Source organism: Epinephelus moara, chromosome 19 (genome assembly GCF_006386435.1).
Source record: "Epinephelus moara isolate mb chromosome 19, YSFRI_EMoa_1.0, whole genome shotgun sequence".
In the NCBI taxonomy this organism is placed as follows: Eukaryota; Metazoa; Chordata; class Actinopteri; order Perciformes; family Serranidae; genus Epinephelus; species Epinephelus moara.
Window position 1 is genome coordinate 29,320,589 of NC_065524.1, and position 16,871 is coordinate 29,337,459.

The 16,871-nt window shown below is 41.0% G+C and overlaps 1 protein-coding gene across 1 annotated transcript; it reads right to left on the reverse strand.

Moving 5' to 3' along the window:
- Positions 1–8,470: 8,470 nt before the first annotated feature.
- On the reverse strand, positions 8,471–11,164 carry LOC126406983 (protein phosphatase 1 regulatory subunit 3C-B-like). The gene is made up of 2 exons (XM_050071612.1): positions 10,977–11,164; positions 8,471–10,581 (listed from the first exon to the last, which is right to left on the reverse strand). Exons 1-2 carry the CDS (start codon positions 10,988–10,990, stop codon positions 9,555–9,557), a joined length of 1,041 nt encoding a protein of 346 aa, XP_049927569.1. The 5' UTR covers positions 10,991–11,164; the 3' UTR covers positions 8,471–9,554.
- Between the last annotated feature and the right edge of the window lie 5,707 nt (positions 11,165–16,871).

Sequence of the window (16,871 nt, forward strand, 5' to 3'; positions counted from 1 at the left end):
AAGCAAGGGTAGATACAAACCAACACCCACCTGGTCACCTAGTTTTATTTTCCTCGTCATGCACGTAGCTCAAAGCTTTTATTTGTTTTCATGGGGAGAGATCATACGTCTGTTTGGTTCAGCTTCATGCCAACCCTCATGCTCCGCCTCTGCTGAGGCTTGTCTGTTCACCGTGTACCTGAACAAAACACTAATTATGTTTTATTCTCACCTGTCAACCTGGTCATTTAGCTGAATGTAGGGTTTTCCTGTGGGTTGTGTCAATGCCTCAGGCTTCACTGCTGTCATAACATGGACGAATACCAACAAAAAAACAGATCCTGCATCAATACAAATAACTAAAGCAATAGAAAAGGTTTACTTGCATTCTCCTTTTAGCATACAGACACCAACAGGCTGATTGGCTTCCATTTACAACCTATTTAAGTCAGATTTTTGTAGTTTGCACCTCAGTAAACTTGGCATATTCAAAGATCAAAGATGTTTCATTCAGCACTATGCATCCATTCATCCATTCATCCATGCATCCATTCATCCATGCACCCATCCATGCATTTTCATTCGCTTATCCAGGGCTGGGTCGCAGGGGCAGCAGGCCAAGCAAAGCAACCCAGCAACTCTTACCAGCGTGTCCTGGGTCCACCCCAGCGCCTACTCCCAGTGGAACATGCCCAGAACACCTCCAACGGGGAGGGCCCAGGACACATCCTGATTGCATGCCTGATCACCTCAACTGACCCTTTCAACAGGAAGGAGCAGCTCTACTCTAAACCCCTCCTGATGTCTGTGCTCCTCACCCCGTCTCTAAGGCTGAGCCCAGCCACCCCAAAAGCAGAGACGCAATTCTGAGGCTCCCATACAGGACCTTCCTCAGATCCTGTCCACGAAGATCACAAACAGGATAAGTGACAAGGGACAACTCTGGCGGAGGCCAACACCAAGAATGATGCATGTCTCACTTTGGTCGCACAGGGACCGGATGGCTTGTAGCAGCAACCCTGGTACCCTGTAATTCAGCAGTACCCCCCCCCACAAGACTCCAAGCACTTTAAAAACAGACCGTTCTCCTGGTAGTTTTGCAAGTAACTTCTCTGGAGGACACGAACTAAATGAGCTATGTTGTTTTTATTCTTACCAATGACTGCTGAAGGTTTTAGCCTCCTTAAATGGTATAAACAAACAGTTTATCAACATTTTTCCAGGGAACCATGCAGACATGTTCGTCACGTCTTTGTAGGAAACCTCTTGCTGGCCTTATCTAACAGATTAGTAATAATTGGTTTCCCTAGCTTTTTACTTCCCTTTGACATGTTTTAACTCACATGTTTCAGTGTTCAGTCTTTTACACAGGCACACACAAAATACAAGCACATACTGTAGATTCCATTTTTACGGTCACGGACCCAGCATTGCAAGAGGTCACAAATCTGTTTTTCTGTCTTTAAATCCTCTCTGAGTCTTGTCCAATAAACCCAGTCCAGACTGTAACTAAAATTGAACCGCAGCCTTTACTGCTGCCTTTCCCACCACAAAACTTTTCACCGTCTTGCTTTTGCATTTATTTCATTTTCGTGTTCTGGGGAGCTTTTTGAGGTGATCATGTTTTTGCAACCCAGTCTCACTCTGAAGTCAAAATCTGATGCTTGGTCAGTGACTCATGGTGTCACACACTGGATGTGGTTACACAATGGCTTCTCATTCACCTTTTAATGGCCTGTATTCGGGTCTGCGCAAGGTTTGGGGCAGGGAAGGTTTCTGATTGGATAGGGGGCGGGGCAGACACTGTAGTCCTCGCTCCAGATAACAAGATGCTTGACGACGCCGTTCTTAGTGCCTTTTTCTGGCTTGTTTTGCTTATATTCTTGAAGCAGCAGTATGACAACAACCTTGTTCTGCTAATGCTTCATCTGTTGAGGAGGAGAAGGGAGATAGAAGACTGTGCTGTGGTGAATGGAAACCAGTGAGTGTAACAAGTCCAGCTGCTCTATTTCAGCCCGTTGCTATGCGCGCTATATACGTCATCGCGCCAGAAGGGCAAGGAAACGAGCATGCGCAGAAAGACTGACATGAACTTAAAGAGGAATGAGTGTATACAAGTGCGAGAAAATCTTTCATTCGGAATTAGAAATGGAATATTCCAGCCCCTTGCATCGGATTGAATTTTCAATCGCATTGGCCATTTTCATTCCGAATTAGGTGTTTACAAGATCACTTTTAATAGGAAGGAACTTTCATTCTGAATGAAAAGGGGATTAAACTGTCCATGTAAATGCACTCACTGATGAAAAAGCCGTCCTTTCACATTGGCGTGATGCACGGCCAGTCGTCGTTATTGTTTAAATGTGCCCGGTGGCATCAGGGGGAAATGTGGTGGGACAGCAACAAAATATAGGGTGGCGAAAGTTCAAATCAGGCTTGTGGTAGGGGTGGTGGATGGGTCCAACAACCACCGACTTTTTATCTGGGAGGCCGGCGTTCGCTTCCCGTAAGATTCTAAAGCCAAACCATGTTCTTTTTTCCTAAACCCTACCATGTGCCAACGCAGTGTGTTTATTTTAAAAGAGACTGTGTGTAAACTGTACATTTCCTGTGAAAACGGGAGTGTATTTTGAAAATAGACAATGCATATAACAGAATGAACTTGCATCCCAGAATGTCAACAACCAATGCACCCAGGGTAAGTTGCACATTGTATTTTGAAGTGGAAAGTCCATGACCAAATGTCAAAATGTGACAAGGTCAGAGTAAGAATGTTTTGGTTTTTGTCTTCCAAATGTATGTCACCTTTTTTCAATCATCCTCATTGTGCTCCTAATGAGTTATATAAAATAAAATGCCATCCACAGCTTTAAAAGAGCAGCACATTTTAGTAAGGATGACAAAGTGTCCTCACATGACTTTGAGTCGCCTGACTTGGATTGTTTTTGTGACCCTACTATCACGGCATGGGAGGATTCTGTCTTTGCATCCTCATTGCATCATTCCGGTCCAGTCACTCTGTGGAGGCAGCCCGGCCTCCATTAATGTTTGACCAGCTTTAGAATGAGCTACACGTGACTCCGGCTGCACATTTCTGCCTGTCAATGAACCAATCTGATAAATAAATGTGAACTTGTCTTTGACTCATGTTGCAACACGGATGCTTACGGTAAAAAAGGATCAGCGTCAGAACTGGTTGACGTGGTTTCTCATTACTAGCAGTGATACTTCACCTCTGGGGACAACAGCCAATATTTCAAGAGATCCAGTGTAACCAGCAGATTTCCGGGCCAAGACTTCCTTTTCTGTGCGCCGGTCATTGTTTAGAGTTTGAATAGCAATTTGAGTCAGATCCAGAAAGCATTTTGACGAACTCAACTTAACCCTAAACACAAATATCTGCATCTGAATGATGAGTTAGAAAAAGCGACATCAGACAATAGGTGAAGGGTTCTGAGATTGCATTTCAGCCAACGCATTTGGCCTTGTTTGCTCTCCACATGGACTGTTTACCTGCAGGCAACCAAAGCCCTCTCAAACGTAATTGGTCAACACTGCTAGGATCTACAAACAGAAACCAAAACACCTCAGTGCCTAAATCTTCTACTGCTGCCCACAGATTCTGCAGTCATACATATAACAGTACAGTTTGAAGACACTATTGGTTAACTGACTTGGAATTTCCGTCATTCTTTACTGTCATACCCTCTGAATTCACCTAAAGGAGAAAGGAATGTAAACAGGAAAACTGAACAGAGAGAAGGAAATGAGAACAGGCCCTGCAATAAACAGAAAGACAGTGAATGCTGCCGTGGAGACAAATGTACGTATGTAGAGGTAATGAAAAACAAAATGATGGAGGGGTTGCAGAGAAAGAGGCGGTGATCCACCAGGAAATTACAGGTATTAAAGGAATGTGGTTACATCAGCAGGCAGGTGGAGATGAGCTGTTGCCTGGGGGGCAGGTTGAGTTCAGGATAAAGCTGTCTTTTGAAGCTGACATGGGATCAGCTTTTCCATTTTCCATAATAAACCCCGCAGTGAAAACTGGAGGTCCACCAGGTCAGACTCACCTCTGGAGATCAAACTGGGATATAGGTATACTGTAGGGATTATCCAACCGTTACAAAATGAAACGCTTTTCACAAAATGGATGCTTTTATTGGATTATTTTGTCCCAATGATCAGCCATGACTTATTTTTCAAAAGATCAACAGTCAAGGCTCAAAACGTTGGTGAGTAACAACATAAAAAAAATGAAAGAAAATAAACTCCCCTAAAACACCACTATGACCCATGAAAATGTTATGTCATGGTAGTGTTAAGTGCTTTGAGTAAAGATCTGCCACATGTAAGATAAATACCCAGAAAGACAAAGTAAAACCCGTACATTAAGAGTTAACTTTATCATATGAAACAGGAATTTTCTGGCATTAGAAGGTCATCCCAGTCCAGCCTGCGGTCTTTCCTTTGTGCATGCCAGAGAAAGGGAGTGAGCATTCTTCCTGCTGAATACGAATCATCCATGGACAGCAGCATGGACAATTGAAATGAGTCTGAGGAAAGCAAAAAAAGATGGCTGCAGGCAAGAAGGCCTCTGCTTTCATCCTCAGTCCACATGTACGATAAACAGAAGAGTGTGCATTAGTTTGATACTGTTAAAGTGTGTGGTGTGTTGCAGCTGTGGAGTCTGTATGTCAGAGTCTGTTGATGTTTAATTATTCAATTAAGGGTCTTGCAAAATGTGGGAAGTTTTGCATAGGCCTACATTCATAAATTGAAATACATGTCATAAATTTATAGACCCCTTTACTGTTCGTAATCAGTGTGATGATTTTTGGTGGGCGGGGCTTAGCTGGAAGCAAAACAATTCTCCACAGACATTAGCTAGTGCTAGCTAGCAAGTTCTGTTGGCTTGTTTTCAACAATGGAGGAAGATGTTGAGAGTGTTGCATTCAGAAATACTCATTCTGAGTGTGGGAGCAAACTCTGGCACAAACTGGCCCGTTCATAAATTTGGAGCGCTATCAGTACCTACCCCTATCTGTCTGGGGAGACGGAGCAGCAGAGTGCTGATCAGAGTGAATGTTAGATTAACTTAACCGTTAATTCATATAGACATGTAACGCTCCGTTTCTTCCACCAGCAGGGCTCTCATTTTAGTGTAGAGTGTCAGACTGAATTTACCAACGCACCATGTCAGGTCACTCACTCTCCGGAACGGCGAGTGTTACTTGAATAAGTAAACACTGACCAACAGGACCAGACTGGCTGACCTGTACACTCTCACTCAGTGCATAGGTGATGTCACAGGAAGCCAATCTTACAAAGGAGGACGACACTTGAACGGTTTCCTCCAGATTGTTTTGCTATCGAAGCTAATGTTAGCTAATGCGCTAAAAATTTAGCATCACAGAGAAATCCAATATTCCTCTTAATACCTCCCAGACATGATAACCCTTAATACACATAATGTTATTCATCCCTACAACAGGAAATACTTTTCCCCTAACCTAATATGAAGTGTGCGCAGCACATGTGAGCATTTCTAATGATCGCCTCCATCCAGTCCTTTCGTCTTATCACATTTAACCATAGTTGTTTTTAGCCATGACTCCTTCTATTCTAGCTCCCAGTAAGATGATGTTTTAAGACTCCTGCTAACACACTGACATTATTGTCATGTCATCCCTAAATGGGTCTATAAATCCATGAGACAGACTGCACATTTAGATATAAGGAATGGAGAAAAATAAAAAATAATAAAAACAGTTTACATGTGCAGAAAGGGCCAGAAATGGCTTTTCATGGTACCTCACCTACAGAGAAGAACAAAATATGCATAGATTGAAAAAATACAACATGACACAAAGTAAAATGTCAATAAGATACATATCTTCCACACAATCAGCACTGAGGAGAAAATAACACAACATCAAATACATCAGTGCCGTGCAGAAACACAGCAGCCACACACCACACTGATGATTCATACAGTACCAATTCTTTTAACCCACTTTTAAGTTTCTTTTTTTACTGGGACAAGGACATAGAGTCAGTTTAAAAGTTCAAGTTCATGTTCCACAGTTGGGCTCCATGATATCACAATGAATAGGGGACGTGGGGCACAACCTAACATGGGGTAAATTGTAACATGGACTCTTGAAGTGGTTACACAGGGTCGATCCTGTTGTGCTTCTGATCAGCTGACCACAACACCACCAAACAGTGACCTGCGTAATTCCACAGAAACTGGATGTGTTTCAGTAACAAAGAGTGTTTTCAGCCGACATAAGTTAACTTCTTTGTCATATTTGTTTTTCGATAACTGAGCCGTCACCGAATCCAACCTTGTATCACCTGAATAACTGTCTGCTGCCTAAAACAGAGCACTGTTTTTGAATTATGCAACTGTGGAGGTGGGTGTGGTTAGCAGTCAGATGCATGGGGGAGGTGTGGGAGGATGGCTCATGACAGTAACACCAGGTGAGTTGATCGTCACATCTGCTGCTGGTTTGTGCTGATTACATCTCCCCCTTTTTAATGCAGTGGTGTGATGGCCCTTGGATGAGTGTAGCCCTGACCAAGGACAAGGACACTGCCTGAGTTTTTGATTTAAGACTAAATGGACTGGAACACATGAAAGAGGAGCCCTGCAGCCATAGTCACATGCTGTGGACTGATTTTGTTGTTGTTGTGTGCTGGGCTGCAGTAAATAAAAGTATTAGTGCTGAATCTGTTACATCAAAGCCACCTATAGTGCATTTTCTCTATTTTTGCACTTCAGTTTGAAATAATGTCTTTAATTAAATGAGATATACTTAGATTTTTTATTTGGCAGGTATCTTATACATAAGTGCTCGCCAAGACACTGTAAGATATGGATATATTAGACTGTAATATAATGTTAAAACTCAAGATGAATGTAGCAAAGGACGAATTTCTCTAATAATTCCCTGACATTTTGTGACCTTGTTGCAAACAAAACTGATGGGATATTTCCAAGTGAATTTCTCATCAATTAGAATTCCAACAAATCTTGTTAATGTGACTTTAAAAACTTCTTCACCATCAAAATATAATTTTGCTGATTTATGAGAGGCTGTATTGGTGGCTCTTGCATGTATGACTGCATCTTTCAGGTCAGTGTTAACTGACCCACTGATGACTGGTCACACTGTTGAGACCAGTGTGTTTGTATTTGTGTGTTTAAAGGCGCAGTGACGTATTTTCAACTGTAGTGTAATTTAATATATCTTAAATAATGAGAAGGTATTCATTTCAGCTTTGGTTGCCGTCTGTATGGACGAATAAAAGGGGTAACACGATCACATGTACTTATTGTAATACTACAGTGGCTTGTTGATTCAGTAATTCTGATTGCACTAGATATTTAGCGGTTACTAAAACCATTATTTCCTGCTCATGTTCCATAATAAAAACGCAAGGGAAGGTACTGTACTACACTTCCACATTTAACAGCTGTTACGCTGTTAATGTGAAACAGATGGAGGAAGTTTTGTTTTGGTAATAATAAAATAGAACTAAAGGAGCAACAGTAAATCAAAATAACAGTAAGGTGCATAGCATGTATTATATTTACAATAATACATAAATAATGGAATTTATAATAAAGTCTTGTCTCTTTTAAAAGCCTTGCACAAATAAAGGCCTGGTTTCCTGCAGGTAAATAAAGGCACCACCCCCTGATTACTTAACCACCTGCATACATTTTTTTATGTAACTCAGATGTTTGTAAACACAGGACTGTTTTATGTTTTGCTACTATGTTTACAAACATCGCTCGTGTAATCAAACCTTTAACAGCATAATAAACCATGAATAACTTTTATTTGTTGTTGTGTATGAGCCAGACTTTTAAAGGACCTGTTGGGGTTTTAACTTTGTACTTGGAGTTTGATTACATTATATTATATTTGATTACACTGTGAGGACTAACTGTGATTTAGCTCATGTCTATGTTTATTTTGTATTTCATTTTATTATTTATTTCTATTTTATTATATTTTTTATTTTTATATATTTTTTTTTAAATTTTGATTTTTTGTTTTAGTTTATCCTAAACCTAATCCCCATACACATTTATTATTATTATTACTGTTGTTGTTGTTGTTGTTGTTGTTGTTGTTGCTATTTTTTTAAATATACAAATTGATGGAACTGATGATTGCATTCAAACAAAATGGTAGTATATTCATATATTGGAAAGGTATTGTAGAAGACTGTGTGGAAAAAATTAAGTGAAAACTGTGTATTTAACTGATTAAAAATATTCTAAAAAAAAAAAATATCAAAATTACTTTGGTTTTGGATTTTATTGTTATTAACATTATTTCAAATATTATTAAATATTTAAGCACTTGACCTAGTATGTTTTTCGTGATGAGCTGCTCATCAAAAATTAATTCAAAAAGCATACTGTGCAAAAACTAACCAAAACATTCATAACAAAAGGGTCAGGAGTCACGAATATTGTAGCACAAATATAGAAATTTATTTTTTTGAATGGGATGTACATGACACACCTTCAAGTTAGATGAAATGCTGGGGCACAGACCTTTCTTCACAGTGAGAAAAAAATAGATTATTCAAGAAAGAAAAATCTTGATTCCAGCCACACATACTGTACACTCATCAAAAAAATTGCACTTGTTAAAACAAGCAAATAATATAAACATCTGGTCTTCAATCATTCCTTTTTTCCACATACTGCAACCACCCCAAATTCCCCAACACCTCCCCTGTTCGAGACAACCAATCACGTGCAGAGTCTCTCTTGCGGCACATCTGTTGATAGCAGCTCTGTTTCTCAGCAAATTCACCTCAATATTACATCATCAAAACATTTTACATCAGAGATGTGCAATTTACATGGAGGGAAAGAAAGGGTTGCATGACTCAAAATTTGAAAATTAAGGCCATTTTGAATCATGTTTGATTATTTTCTCATTTGAGGGTGCAAAAGTTTAGTGTGCATTTTTCATTAGAAATAAATCAGCTGTGTGTCTTTCAGTAGAGAAGCATTTTGTCGCCATGCACTCCCGCACTTTCCCTTCAATATGAAGGATTTAATCAGCTCCATTTCCACTTCTTCAGTTTACAGACATCACATTGAGAGGGACATCTCAATCAGTGCATATTTAACCATGACATCAGGCCCTCAAAAGGGGCTTAACATTTGTTGTGGGCTGTACAAATAGTCTGCATTTTAGTGGGAAGGCACTCTGAGAAGGCACATCAATATTTTACAAAAGAGGAATCTGAAACATGATAGATTTTTCCCATTATCCCTCATCCTCCAACCACTGATCATTAGGTCTCTCAGACCAAAATGACCCCCATACAGCAAAAGGCAGGTCAGTTGAACACTTTACAGTTAGGTTTCTGTCTGGTTTGTACACTTCCTCTGCTATAAAAGCAGAGGCTGTTTGCTTCAGTTTACTTTCTGGCTGAGAGCCAGTCTAAGCTCAAACCCACAGCTGGATTTGCACTGAATGCCCCGTCAGTGTCCATTATCTTATTTTGATGCCATTTCAGCAACCATTTAGAGGTTTTCACCAGTAAGGCACGGTGTTTTCAATCTGACCCCAGCTCTGCCAGCCGGGGAAGAGTCCGCTGGACATGCGTGGGCTGCCAAACTGATCGAACTCCATCTCCAGCACTTTGACACCCCCGTTTTTGTGCTCTGCGGGCTTCTTCTGCCCAACAGAAGTTGGGGGCGTAGTAATACTCAGGTCCTGTCCGTTCCAGCCAGCATGCTGGATAATGTAGTTCTTGCCATCATTATTGTCCCAGAAGGTCTGGCCCTGGGCTTTATAGCAGATGCAGAACTCGACATGATTCTGTGGTTGGATGACGGCTGGCAGCTCCAGGACGAATGTAAAGGTGTCAGTATCCTGACAGCTGTAGACGTTGTTCATGAAGGTGCAGTCGATGTCAGTGAAGCTTGCCCATGAGTCGAAGGTGGCACGCAACTGCACCATCTTCTCAAACCCCATGTTCCGGACCTTGATGGTGCCGGTCAGCGAGCGTTCCTGCAGTGAGCAGTTCTCCAAGCAGACTGAATTTTTAATCAGGCGGTTCCGGAAATCCAGATAGTCGGCTGAGGGCTGTTTAAAGTCCAGCGCCAAGCTGCGAACTGAACTGATCTTAAGATCCATTGTGGCTGTTTCAAGGTCTGTCATGTCAAACTGCAGTTCCTCACTAATTCCCCTTCTCTTGTTTTGATATGGCTCATCGTCAAACTTGGAGAAGACATGGATGGCGGTGAGTGACATTCCCTTCGAGTCTGCGAACACCACCTTCTTCTTGCTGGCCTTATTGTTGTTCCAGCCCACACAGTTGCCATCATCCACTGCTTTCTGCTGGCTGCTGAGGCAGGGTCGCAGCGGCTTGTAGAGCTGCTGGTTGCGGCTGTGGGTGGTGGACTGGTTAACCCGGTTCTTGGCCCTCTGGAGCTCCTCGTAGGAGCTGAGGAAACCACGCAGGGGAGGTGGAGAGTGGCTGATGTAGAATCTCATAGCCACGTCCATCGGCATTACTGGACCAGGCATTGCTGATGGACTGAAAGACCTGAGCACACTGAGGGAGGGAGAGCAGAAGAGAAGAAGGGAGGTGGTGTGAGAGGGAGGGAGGGTGAGGGAAGAAATGTGACAGAGCAGGAAAAGAAAGACACAGACGGGGAGAATTAGAACTGTGGCTTCACTTTTTCTGCTTTAAAAAAGTTCTGCCTTGATGTAACACGTTACTTCTGCAATCAGGAAGACAACGGTACTTTGCAATGTCTGCACATAATGTCCCCATCTCGCAAATTATGGGTCTGGTTTTACAATGGCTCAACTTTGCAGATAAATTTAATTACATTTAGACTCTGTTTAAAAATCTACACATGAAAACATGAAAAATGATACAGATCTAAATGTTACATTTCAGCATGACGCACTTTTGCAAGAATCAAAACTTGTTCTGATCCTTACCTTGCAGCACTCATGAAGTAAAGAAATAAACTGTTCCAAGGAGGATAAAACTCTTTTTTAAAAGTTTTCGGCCCCTTCAACTTCTCTCTACAGATTATCTTTTCTCTCAAAGTGCATGCTGTGGTCACGCCTCCTTCTCTTCCACCTCTCTCTTGCTCTTCCTGTCTTACAGTGCAGGGGTTTGCTCAGCACTCAGGGATTTCAACTGCCACATCGAGACAATTTGCATATGCTGAAATATGGTTCCTCCAACAGCCAATGAAAAGTTAGTGAAATCCCTTGCCAACCAATCGGCACAGACTTGCCCTGGCTGACAGCCAGCTGATAGGGGAGTGTCGCCTGCATGGGCCTCATGGTTGGGATGCCTCAGGCTGTTGCCTCAGCTGCTATTTGAGAAACATGACAGACCCCTGCTGGTGCTGGGGATGATATTCACATTAGTCACTGCAGATTGCTGCTTGAAGCCTCTGGCTCTTCATGACTGGGATTCCCACACTGAATCACGGCAAGATTATTTTTGCCCCGGTGACTTTGTCACTGCTTGAGTGTAACTTATTAGAAAAGATAATGAGTTATGGGAAGAGGAGTTGTGAATTGTCTTATATGATGGCATTTTTTTAAATTTTAAGGGTATTCTTTAAATATAGTACCCAAAAAATTCAGATAATACTTCTCAAATCTGCTTAAACTGATGTTTTGTAAGTCATGATGTCCCTTTCTGATGTCTTAAACCATTCACTAATGATGGGTGATCACAAGGTGTTTAATATCGCACTTCTTCAACAGAATTTCATTTTAGTTTGTGTGTTAGTTTGGCACATCTGTGGATCAACAAAAAATAAATAAATAAATAAAATAAACACAAAGACGATTTAACAGTCAGCGGTGAGATGCCTTTAAGGGAAGAAATATGTTTGTAAAGGTAAAAACAGACAGATGTCACACTGATATGGAGACAGTGTGATGTCTGAAATGTGTTTTGCGGTTTTATATAACGAGGGTGATGAGTTGATCTGATGTGATGCATCTGATGGCTTTTTAACACCTTAGCTTTAAATGAAATAATTAACGTTGTCACTGTGACCTCGCTGGCTTTTCCTCCCTATTCTTGGTCTTACAGAAATGTCAGCGCAGATCAGACCAAGAAAGCACTCTTAATTAGTGGTTACTGAAGGCTTTAATACTTTCAGTGTTAAGAATGTTCAGTTAAACATATTCATGTCCAAAGACGGAAAAAATTTAAGTGTAAAAGATGAAGTTTAGGGGTTTTGGCTTCTTTTTCCTGGTTGCAAGTGTTTTGACTTCAGGATATGTTGACAAAGATGCTATTTTTAAAGCATGTTTGCTTTATTGATTTCAGCCGTGGGTTAAACATTATCCTCACAGTCATCAAACTGAGGACAGTCGACTTTATTTGGAGCCCGATCAGGGAAGTTTCTCCACAGCCAGTAGCAATGGGTGAACTTAAATCATCCCTTCTACTTTTAATTTGTGCACCAGAAAACAATTCACTCAGCCACACTGTGAAATCTCAGCTGAAGGTCATCAGGTCTCAGGCAACTGCATTTTTCAGTGACAAGGCTGAGAGTTGAGAGCCCTGTTTGTGCCCCCTAGAGGCCATGCTGCTTCAGGACTTTTGTTCTTTCTTTAAATTTGGAGTTTGTGTCTGTGTCTTGTAGTGGGGTTCATTTTGACGTTGAGCCAGATGCAGACTGCTTTCTTACCTTTGCAAAGATCAGAGAGCATCGCTGAGGGGCTTTCCCCCTCCACCAGGCCTCTGTGTACCTCTGAATCACCTGCAGGGAGACTTTAGACTCCAAGTGCCAAACATGCCACTTCCACATGCTCATAAAGACAACAGACAGTATTTACCACAGCCTTAGGTTGCACAAATCAGTCCCGACATTGCATCAGAAAACATATTTCTTTATATAGCAGCATTTACAACCAAGTAAACTCAAGAGTGATGAAATAATGCTTTGAAAGGTGATAAAGATAAACAATAAAACATTTTGAAATACTGATAACAGGTTTATATGAAGACAAACAAAGTAAATATTATGGTTTATAAAGAGCTCTTTCCAATGGGTTTGTATCAGGGAGATATGGGATGTAACCAAACTTTGTTATTTAGACATATTTCACATACAGTGCTCTTTTGTCTGACAAAAGAGATCTCTCTGCCAAGATCAACTGACGATTTTTGCTGTGGTGCAAATGTGGGTATTTACGCTCATTGAGCCCCTACTGTCATGCAGTGTTCATGTGATCAAGTCAAATTTAGAAGTCTGGAATTTCAAACAAAGGTTAAACAAACTAAAATCATACGGAGGCAGCAGATGTGCAAGTCAGGATGACCTTGAAGGTAAGTCAATCAGTTTTGAAAGCTGGGAAATGACAAATACATGGGAGGAGCACTGCCAGCGGTTAGATTTCTGTCTCTCAGAAGATGTTACTTCACAGTTTGTTGTAGTTTATGTGGTCGCAGCTGTTTATCAGAAACTGTGTTGCACAAGGTGCGCACAGAAAGGGAGTTATCTTAAACCAACAAATGAAAGCTGCTGAGTCTCACTCCACAATATGATAAGACATTCACCTGGCCATCTATCCATTCTTACTATACACACACTCCACCATTTCATTATCAATAAAAACTTTGATTTTTTTTGCACTTAAAGGAACAGTGTGTAGGATTTAGTGCCATCTAGTGGTGAAGACTGCAAATTGCAACCAGCTGGATCTTCCTCTGTGTGCCAAATATGAACTCCCAGTTAGGATTCCTTTAGTGTTCATGTTCAGGAGGAGCCAAATTGTCCGCAGAGGTCACCTCATCTGTGAGGCAAATTGACCCAGCAATTTAAACCAGTAAAAACACAGAATGAAGCAGTTTCACATTTAAAAAAAAGTGTTTCTCCAGCACTGCTTGTTGCAGATGAGCTTCTAACTATGTACATTGTAACCTGGAAATCCAGATGCCCCGCCCCCAGCAAATTCGAATTTGCTCTGCACAGGAATCTGGCCCCGATGAGCAGAGCCCGCTGAATCGCCAATCGGACCAATCAGATCAGTCTATCTGACAGAGGTGGGCCCTGGGCGGGCGTAAGATGATGAGGACAGTGCAGCACCGTAGGAGTCGGAAAGTAAACAGCCAAGATGGCAGCTGCTGAAGGACCGCGTCCATTCAGTTTAGCTTTGGAAGAAACGCTAAGCCAGCTACACTTATCTTTTTCCTTGAGAGAGGAACAGTAGACTGCCCTAGAAGCCTTCGTTTCCAGGAAGGACGTTTTTGCTGTTTTGCCGACAGGATACAGCAAAAGCATAATATATCAGTTAGCCCCATTGGTCGGCAAACAAATGGGGCTTAGTGCAATGAATACGTCACCTTGTTTGTTGCTCTGATTGGCCATCGTGCTATCCAATTGCGTGCAGCGGCATTTGAAATGCGTCAGTTAGTGCCGCCCCTTGGGTAGGAAGGGTGTATCGGTGAGGGCCAGACTCTGACTTTCCAGGCTAACTACATTGGCCAACGCAAAAAAATAAATGGCCCCATCTAGAGTCGGTGTTGGGTTTGTCCGCTCTGGGCTACTGTAGAAACATGGTGGTTCAACATGGCAGAATCCATGGTCGAGGACCCACTCCCTATCTAAACAGCTCATTCTAAGGTACCAAAAACACTTATTTATTCTTATTTTTAGGATATTATACATTAAAAACATACTTATTATATTTTATTCCATTTCTGCTGGTATACCCCCCTAAATCCTGCACACTGGACACTTAAATGATGAAGTGTTTAGTCTGTAAAATGTCAAAAAGCAGTAAAATTCTGGTCACTATTTCGTCTGACAAACAGTACAAATGAAAAAATAAATTCAAAATCTTTGTATCTGAGAAGCTGGAGCCAGATAATTGTTTGGTATTTTGCCTTTATAAATATAAAACTTGTCGTTAGTTAATTTCCAGATTAATTTAGTAATCACTTCTAATTGTTTTGCCATTATTCTAACCCATTTTATTTTGCCAGACATCACAGGGAGCCTGAGTCACAGCGGGCAAAAGGCAAATAAACAGCCGTCATAAACTGCCGTGAGACTGTCATCACAGACGTCACTGATATTCATAACAAAAACAAATCTAAAATAAACAATGGATATGTTAAATAAAAGCCAGTAAGATAACATAAATGTTTAACTCTGTTTTTTGCATTCTGTCGGAGCTTTTCACATTTCATTTAATCTCTATTTTTCTCTTGCAATTCAAATCCAGTGACCTTTGTTGGCAGACCTGTGCTGATTGTGTACATATTGCCAAACCAAAAATACGACTGTGAAACAGGGGGCGATAAACTGTTAAAAGCAGGATGAGCAATAAGATCAACAAGTAATTATTTACACTGCTCTTTACACTTTTGCATCAGCTAGCTGTACACGTAGCCAGCAACATTAGAGGTAATCGGAGTTTTGAAATACTTTTAATTAACTTGATGAGTTTTCATTTGTGCTATACTGCATATTTTGACTAATTTCAGAGGGGATTTTTTTTTTGTTACATAATATTTATTTTTAATATTTAATATTCTAATATTTCTTCCACTTTTTAAAGCTAGGTATGAGTTACTCCGCAGAGTTAGAGGTATTCTTATAATAATAATAACAATATTAATAGTAATGCATTTTATTTATAGGCGCCTTTCAGGACACTCAAGGACACCTTACAAGAGTAGACAAAAAAAAAAAAAAAAACAGTAGCAATGTATCCATAGGTCATAAAAGCAAATAATTCAGTAATATACAATAGAAGTTAATAAAATGACTAGACAAAATTATAATTATAAACACTACGTATAAACTAATCATAATAATATCATCATCAATATGTGTGTCTCTATTAAATCAGACTGAATATGTCAGCTTGAAAAGGTATGTTTTCAGACAGGATTGAAAGCAGAAAGGGAGTCGATATTGCGAATGTCGTGGGGGTGAGAGTCCCAAAGGCAGGGGTAGAGCGGCTGAAGGCTCTGGAAGCCATGGTAGTCAAGCGGGCAGATGGTGATGTGAGCTGGAATGCAGGAGAGGATCGAAGAGTACGGGAGGACGTGTAGATATGAAGGAGTTCAGACAGGTACGAAGATGTAATATTGATTTTACCATTTAAACCAGGGATACTTAACTTGCTTTGCCCGAGGGCAAAATTACTCGGACCTCTGTCTGGGGTCATGGGATCCTCCTTTGGCACTTTTTTTTGCTCTATTTTGATGCTTGTTTGTGCACTTTGGCACTTCATTTACAATCAGAGTACGATAAAAATTCAGTGTGAATCAATTTCGTTACATGGTGAATTAGAAAAGGATCGGTAGGCCACCTGGCACCCTGCCGTCAGTTGAGTATCAGTGAGCTAGCCTATCTGCTAAATCAAAAAAGTGTTTTCATAATATGTAATACTAAAAACACCATCAGGTATACAGGCTCAACTTTGCATTACTATTGTCTTGTTACTCTACATTTACAGATTATACTTCAACTTAAGTAATATTTTTAACGCTGTATTATTTGAAATGGTGTTTATTTACATTATGGTATTGCTACACTTCACTCCGTCACAGAAGCTTCATGTTTCAGTTCTTGCTCTTGCGAGTAAACGTTCTTCTTCTCAGTCTGTTTGGAAACATCAACGTTACAACACAAACCCGACAGAGCTGAAGACGACAGGAAGGTTGTGACACTTTTGGTAACGCAGAGAGCCACACAGAGAGGCCGACCTTGTAGCACTGTTGGCTCCTGTGTGATTCTGCGGCTGCCAGTTGGCATGGTTACTACGCACGTAGCAACCAGTTGATGGCCTGCAGACAAAAGGGGATCAGGAGAGGGGCTGTCAGGGGGAGGTGATTGGCTGACA